Genomic DNA, 8181 nt, shown 5'->3' on the forward strand with positions numbered 1-8181 from the left:
TATTATAATTTGGAAGACTAGCGGTTGTTTACCGGAAATCACCGTAAACACCTTCCTAGCAACATGAATGCCATGGATCTCTGAGGAAGAACCTTCGACTTAAGTAAACCTGCAAAAGCATCAGCACACATTATAAAAAGAAACGGGGAAAGAGGGTCTCCCTGACGGAGACCCCTTTGAGGAACACATTTTCTGCTAGGTTGGCCATTTAGAAGAATTTGGTATGAGACTGTAGAGATACACTGCTTGATGAGATGAATGAAACTGTCTGGAAACTCCATAGATTTCAAGGCTCCTTCCACAAACTCCTATTCAATTCTATCGTATGCTTTGGACATGTCCAACTTCAAAGCCATTGTTCCTTTTTTTCCTTTCTTTTTGTTCTTCATCCAGTGAAAGCATTCCATTGCGATTAAAGCATTGTCAGTTATCAACCGTTTTTTCACAAAGGCACTCTGTGCTTCACTGATGATGTCTGCAAGGATGAGTTTCAGCTTGTTAGAGATAGCTTTTATGACAACTTTCATGATCACGTTGCATAAGCTGATGGGTCTAAATTCATGTGCATGGGAAGGTTTTTTTAACTTTGGAATGAGGGCAATAAAGGTCGAGTTTCAATCAGAAGGGTATCTTTGGTTGTTGAGAATGTCCAAAGCAACTTTGCACACATCCTTCCCTACAATTTTCCAGAATTTTTGATAGAACAGAGCTGGCAGCCCATCCGGACCTAGAGCTTTCGTTGGGTGCATCTGGAAAATGGCGTCTTTGATATCATCCTCCATGAATGGTGAACCACAGAACCTCTTGTGGTCAACATTCAGTCTACCATTGATCGAGTTGCAAACTTCATGGATGTTTGAAGGTGAGGAAATGGAGAAGAGTCCTTTGAAGTAATCAATCAGGATTTTCTCACAATGAGCTTGGCCTTTCCACCATTTGCCATTATGATCCTTTAGCTTCTTGATAGATTTAGTTCTCCTCCGTTGATCAGCTTTGCCGTGGAAGAATTTTGTGTTTCGATCTCCGTCTTTAAGCCAAAGAGCTCTGCTTCTCTGTCTCCACATATTTTCTTCGATCTTAAGAAAATTATTCCTTTGGCGCTCAAGAGTTCTGGACTTCTGAATCTCTGCAGGATCTCCTGACCAGCGAATTTCTTCCTTGAGCATAGTTTCGATCCTTTTTATCTCCTCAGCAACTTTCCCAGTTCTCAGGTCCCTGAAAGAATGTTTTAATTTTTGAATGCCCATAAGCTTTTGAGTGAAAGTCTCTGTTGTCTCCTTCCATAAATGTTTCACCCATCCTTTGCATCTATCATCCTTGGCCCATACTTCTTCAAACCTGAAAACTGCCCTTTTCTTTTGATTTTGTTCTTCTTCTTCTTTCATAAAACGAAGGACCGCATGATCAGATCCATGGCGGGGCAGGTGCACCACACCTGAAAGGGGATAAAGTTCCAAGAAACACGAGTTTGCAAATGCACGGTCCATCCTACATTGAATATTTTCAGAACCACTTCTACCATTCGACCATGTGAAAGGATAGCCCACAAATCCTAAGTCTTGTAAGCCACACACCTCCACTGTCTCTCTACTCCACATGAACTGGGACTGAGATCTGCTATTGCCTCCTATCTTCTCACTTTGTTGAATTACATCATTAAAATCACCAAACAAAATTTGACGCCCCCTAGATCATTGCTAATGTTATGGACAAGACTCCAAGTTTCTTACTTCTGTGCTTCAATGGGAAAACCGTACACACCTGCAAAACTCCAATTCCTATCATCTTCATCATCTCCTAAGCATTCACCCCCAATGTGATTCTAAGAGAAGGAATGGATTCTGATATTGAGATCTTCTTTCCACAAAAGATACAAGCCCCCTGATCTCTCTCTCCCCATCCCATTACAATCGACACACATGTTAGTATTGAATCCAAGCTTCTTTACAATCTTCGGCATTTCTTTGTCCTTCAAACGTGTTTCCATGATGAAAGGCGAAGAGGGGTTTTCAGAGCAAATGAGCCGTATCAGGGCTCGAACTGCACGGGGGTTCCCCAGGCCCCTACAATTCCAATTCTAGAGTTTCATTGGTCTAGGCGGTGTTGGTCCTCCAACACCACCTCTGGTAACATGTTTGGTAACACAGGTGAACTCGAATCTTGCTTCCTCTTTTTTTCTCCACTGCCACAATCCTCAATGTATCCCTCTGTGCTCATAACATCAATCAGTTGACATTTTGAACTTTCAATTGCCTTTTCTTTCTTCTGGGAACCGCCTTGTTTCTTCGCCCCTTTCTTCCTTACCCACTTCCTCTTTTGTGCTTCTACAGATTTGGTTTGGACTGTCCCCGAGTCGAAATCCTTGGAAATAGCCACCGCTCCAAAGGACTACGCTACCACCTCAATATCAAGATTTGTTTCCTTTGAGGTTGCAACGTGTCCTCTCTCTGTTTCAACTATCTCATCCAGGCCTCTTGGTTGCTAGACTTCAACTTCCTCCAAAATCCCCTTACCTTTAAAGCCACATCTACTCTGGTTGGAAGGTGATTGGAAAAGACTTTTGCTGCAGGTTCCTGAACTCGAGTCCTTCTTCTTTTGCTCCTCTGACATCTTAGTTAATGGTGATCATGAAGCCCTAAGCCAATGAACATACGACAGATCTTGTTCATCTAACTCTTCAAAACTCTCCTCCGTAAGGTCTTCCAAAGATTCACAGTCCTTCAGTTGATGCCCTATTCTTCCACATGCAAAGCAAAAGGCTGTGAGTCGTTCGTATTTGAAATGGACCCTTCTGTATTTTTCTTTGAATTTAATGATTGTCCCTCTTTTCAGAGGTTGCTGCAAATCCATAGTCACCTTGATTCTCATGAAGCACCCCTTTCTACAAGCATCTCTAGGATCCATCTCCTCAAAGGAGCCGATGATATTTCCTATCTTACGAGCCATGGTATTAGATCTTAACATCAAAGGAAGCTCATAGATTCTGACCCAGAAAACTCCAAAGTTCATATTGAGTTCAGAAGGTTGTTCTTCCCTAGAAATACGTTTAAGCACCAGCAAAGATCTGTCAAAGCTCCACAGTTCACTCCTCAATACTGATTCCAGATCTCGTTTCGTGGAAAACTTGAAGAGGAAAAGGTTCGTGCTCAAATCTTGTATCTCAACCTGGTTCTTTAGCTTCCAGGCACTCAACATAGTGCATTTGAATGCTCTAGCATTGAAGCTACTCTCAGTCCACAGCTTTCCGGCAAGAGTACGTTGAAAGGACTCCTCTTCACAAACTTCTTCCTCCTCCACTATTATGCCTTCCTCCTCCTCCTTCGAGAATGGAATCTCCTTCCATTTTTCCATCTTCCAACACCGTTCTAGATTTGAAAAAGAAAAACCACGGCCACAGTTGTGAGAGAGCGTGAACAAGGGCCACCCACCGATAACGGGGGAAAAGAGAGGGATTTAACACAAGCTGAAGGGAGATCCAGAATGGAGTCTGGGGGGGAGAAAAACGCCGCCTCGTAACCCTAGGGGTAAGAGATGGGTGGGGAAACACGCTAAGTTTTTAGAGAGAGAGAGAGAGACATCCTTCTCTCTAGAAACACGTGGAAATCTGTAGTTGTCTCCAATCTAGTGGTTACATTTTAGTGTTTAAAAAAACATAGAAAAGTAAATTTTATTTTCTAAAAATATAATGAAAAAATATTTTAAAATTTAGTACAAAACTAATCTATTATATTTTAGGTGAACATATTTTTGTTTTAAAATTAACATTTAAAAAAATTACAATCATCTCGAGCATGACCCTAAACAATTATTCATATACCATGTAAATTTATATATAATTTCTAATAATATATTAATATTTTAAATAAATAAATATTTATTAATTGTTATATAAATATATTTTTATTAAATTTAGTGGCACTCTACGCACATGCGAAACACATACCAACGACCATGTGGAGATATTTTTGATACAAGTAAGCCGGTCCCTTTCTCGAACCAGACTTTGATACCATTTGTTAGCGCAATAATTGGGGGAGGGTCGAGTTCAAGAGTATTGTTATTTTTTGGATATTCCGCTTGAACAACACACTTTTGTGGGAGAGACACCATTTCTCCATCTAAATTCTTAAGATAATAGGTGAGTGGATTCTCCCACTTATATATGCTCAAGTCACCACATACATTTTCAATGTGAGACTATTATCCACACTCACACTTGCATTATTCTCAACAGGCACATGCCTCCGTCATAAAGTATAAAGCTCCCTCGTTGACAAGAAGTGTTTAGACAAAAAAATAAAAGGAATAACATTAATTGAAGAAAAACAAAATCCTAGTAAAAGATACAAAATAGCAAACTATAATATATGACCCAATTCGAAACTACGTTTATCCACGAAGAAGTAAGATAGTAAGTACCTACTAAATATCCAAACAATTAAAAGAATGAAATGGCCATTGATTAACATGGAAGCAAGAATTCTATTATTGTATTTGACTCATACTTAAGAAGAACAAATTGTTAAGAGACCCACATCGGAGGGCAATCCTCACCCTACAAGCCGGTTTTGTAGGGTTGAGTTAGGCCCAACCATATTTCTTAACATGGTATCAAGAGTCTCGTTTAAGATCCGGTGGGCCACCTTCTATGGTTTCTGCTATCAGGTCACCCACCATTTATTTCCATGTTCTAGTTGTCTAGTCCTGGACGTGAGGGAGTGTGTTAAGAGTCCCACACCGGACAATATATGACCTGAACATGTCCTTATAAGTGAGGGAAATCCTCACCCTACACGGCGGTTTTGTAGGGATGAGTTAGGCCCAACCACATTTCTTAACATAAACTATTGATTTTCATCATAAGATAAAAAAAAAACCTTTTGTCAAAAAAATGATGGAATTGTTTATTTTAAGTCATGAATGAATGGAGAATTTAACTTGTCACCCCCTAAATTAGCCATGACACTCCCCAAAATGTATGAAAAGACCAAAATGTCTATCATAAATCATTTATCATATTTTTCAAAATCTGCGGAGAGCACCGGATTTTTCAAATTCTTGGGAGATACCGAAAATTTGAGGAGCTTACCGAAAATTTCGCGAATACATGTAAGTTTTTTTATATTTTTGAGAAATTTACGGTACTTTTTACCAGAAATTGTAAAATTTCTGGTATTTTCATACCGGTAATTTTAAAATTTACGGTATTTTATACCGGAAATTTCAAAATTTCCGGTATCTTTATAAATTTTTAGAAATATCGTAAATTTTGAAATTTCTGGTATTTTTGTCAAGTACCGAAATTTTTGAAATATTTGAAATTTCCGGTATTTTGTATTTTTTTAAAAATTCTATTTTTCTTATATTTTTAATTTTTTCAGTGAAGATTAGAGGCAGCGATGGTACTGTTGCGAGTCGAGTCGTCGATAGAGTCGAGGCTCGTGCTCGGGCTGATGCTGATGAGGCTGGTATGTGAGTTTTATGTGCTGGACGCGTTGCTCCGACTGGTTCTTACCAGAAACGGATGACTGAGGAGGCGCGGGCGGGTAGGGGGTCCGTGCACCTCGGCGTCGGGGTGGTAGAGCTTCAACTACTGTGGACGGGAAAGATGAGGTTGGTGAGGATGCTAGGGTTGAGGTTGTTGCTCGGGAGGATGCTAGAGAGGATGTTGCTAGGGTTGGATATGTTGTTTGGGAGGATGTTAGGGTTGGGCCGGAGGTTGCAAGGGTTGAGCCGGAGGTACCAGTTGCTGATGAGGGGTGGTTAGAGTTGATGAGCGGGTGACTGTGGCCAATGAGGGGGTTGCTGAGGAGCGGGTGGTGCATGATACGGACACCTCCACATGTGTATCTACAGAGCCATCAGTACACACTGATGAGGCTTTTCTAAGAGGACCTTCTGACATGTCCGTTTTGACAAGCTATGCTGACCATGTCGCCTTTAGGATATGGCAGCGCGAGGTATGTAACATTGATTAATTTTTATTATGCAATTTGATTTATACTATTGTGTTTTAATTTTATTTTTTGAATTGTATTTTTTTTGTTACATGAGCGTCCAGTGCTGAAGCTCACTTCTCATGGGTCGAAGTTGAAGAACTTCCCCGAGGGACCGATGCCTGAGGAGATGGCGAGAATCGTTCGGGAGTTTCATTTGTTGGACTTTGCTGGATGCTCCCTGACGATGCTGGACGCCCCTCTATTATCACCTTTTGTAGAGAGATGACACCCAGAGACATCATCCTTCCATCTTTCATTCGGGGAGATGACGGTGACTATGGATGATGTGCATGCCCTGTTTCACCTTTCGATAGATGGTACATTTTTTACACCAGCTCATAGGGACCAGACGACGGTGGTGCAGATGGTGAGGGATGCGTTAGAGGTTGATGAGCTGACTGTGCTCAAGGAGTTTGGTGACACTCGAGGCTTTCACCTTAGGATGTCTTGGCTGAGGAAGGTTTATCAGCAGCTTGTCGATGCGGAGAGGTACGAGGCTGCCGCTAGGGCGTACATGCTACATCTAGTGGCATGTACTCTCTTTGCGGACAAGTTTGCATATTATATAGATGTCTGTTATCTTACTCTCTTTAGCGACCTTGATACCCCGCGATGGGCTTGAGGAGTGGCTGCTCTAACGATGCTATACATGGCGCTTGATGTCGTTTCTCGTCCTGACACCAGACATCTTGCTAGTTATCTAAGCTTGCTACAGGTATATATTCTTACATGGTTTTTTGTGTTTTATTATATTTTACATGGGCTTGATTATTTTTATTTTTGCAGTGTTGGATCTACGAGCACTTCCCTTGCATCTGTGAGCGGAGGACCCAGCGTTGTGCGTCTGCTAACCCTTGTACGATGAGGTGGAAGGCTAGACAGACCCTTCCAGGAGAGACACCCTTGATGGAGTACAGATGGAGGTTGGATGTTCTAATGATGGATTATGTCATCTGGACACCTTATACAAGTCACTGTTCTCATCATCCTTCTGCTGTTTCTTCCTTATATTCAAGGTATGTCAGATGGGAGAGCCATGTGGCTATGCACTTTCCTGAGTGGTGTCTACACCAGTTTGGTTATATACAGGGCATCCCACGGCCGGTCCTGGAGGCTCCAACTGGTGGAATTGATCGCTAGTTTCAGAGTCATATCCTCAGCCCCCCGTGAGATCATGGATACAGCCGTTGCGGTTCAGCAGCCTGGGCAGTGTCAGGATGGATACCTGGAGTGGTTCCTTAGAATGTCACACCCTAGGGTCAGCCCCCCATCTGCCGCATCATCTGATGTACCAGGGCCTTCAGGTACCAGTGCTTCTTCACCACCCCCACCACCACCTTCACCTCCCGTTGGTGACCAGGACAGTCGTCTACAGTACATCGTAGTTCACTTGGATAGCCTCATGGATCTGGTGAACCCTGATGGTGACGTCCACAGTATTTTAGCTAGGTTCGCGGATGTTGCCCGTGGAGGACCTATGTAGATTTATTTTGTTATCATTGTATTATTTGTATATTTGTATATTTTGTACAAACATCTTATTTATTACATAAACTTTTTGGCTAGTACATGTTTCAAGTAGATAAAGAAAATAAAATCAATAACAAACAAACATAGTTAACAAACATTAGATGACAAACAACAAGCATAAAATTGACATCAGGACCCTCCAAAAGTGTCGGCAAAATCTCAACAGTTTAAAAAACAGAAAATTGAAACATACCGGAAATTTAGTTTATTTGAAATTTCCGGTATACTTGAAATTTGAAATTTTCGATATACCTGAAATTTCAATATTTTGGTATATCGGAAATTTCAAATAAACTATAATTTTCGGTATGTTGTACCGGAAATTTAAAATTAACTGAATTTTCGATATTTATTACCGGAAATTTTGTGGTGCATACCAGATATTTGGTTCAGAAATTCTTTGTTTTCCAATTTTTATTTTAAGGGTAAAATTGAATTTAAAAAATTGAGAGGGTGACAAGTCAAAAAAAAAAAAAAAGTTGACAAGTTAATTTCTCGAAAGAATGTGATCAACCGTTGCATTAGACACAATGCTTTGAAATATAAGCCAATCTAATTTATAAATTGTTACGCCCTACTAAAATATGAGAATTGATATAATAAATAATTTGTAGCTTCCTCTAGCCGCCCCATTTGTACACAAATATCCTGA

General features: G+C 40.7%; 1 protein-coding gene across 1 annotated transcript; it reads right to left on the reverse strand.

Annotated features, from left to right (window-relative positions):
* Positions 1-2625: 2625 nt before the first annotated feature.
* LOC131635558 (uncharacterized) lies at positions 2626-3351 on the reverse strand. Its single transcript, XM_058906186.1, has one exon. The coding sequence runs from the start codon at positions 3349-3351 to the stop codon at positions 2626-2628; it is 726 nt and encodes a 241-aa protein (XP_058762169.1).
* Between the last annotated feature and the right edge of the window lie 4830 nt (positions 3352-8181).

The sequence above is a fragment of the Vicia villosa genome, unplaced genomic scaffold (assembly GCF_029867415.1).
Source record: "Vicia villosa cultivar HV-30 ecotype Madison, WI unplaced genomic scaffold, Vvil1.0 ctg.001509F_1_1, whole genome shotgun sequence".
Lineage (NCBI taxonomy): Eukaryota > Viridiplantae > Streptophyta > Magnoliopsida > Fabales > Fabaceae > Vicia > Vicia villosa.

Excerpts from the sequence above, each read along its gene's own strand:
- LOC131635558 (XM_058906186.1), bottom strand. The coding sequence starts at position 3,351 with ATGGAAAAATGGAAGGAGATTCCATTCTCGAAGGAGGAGGAGGAAGGC.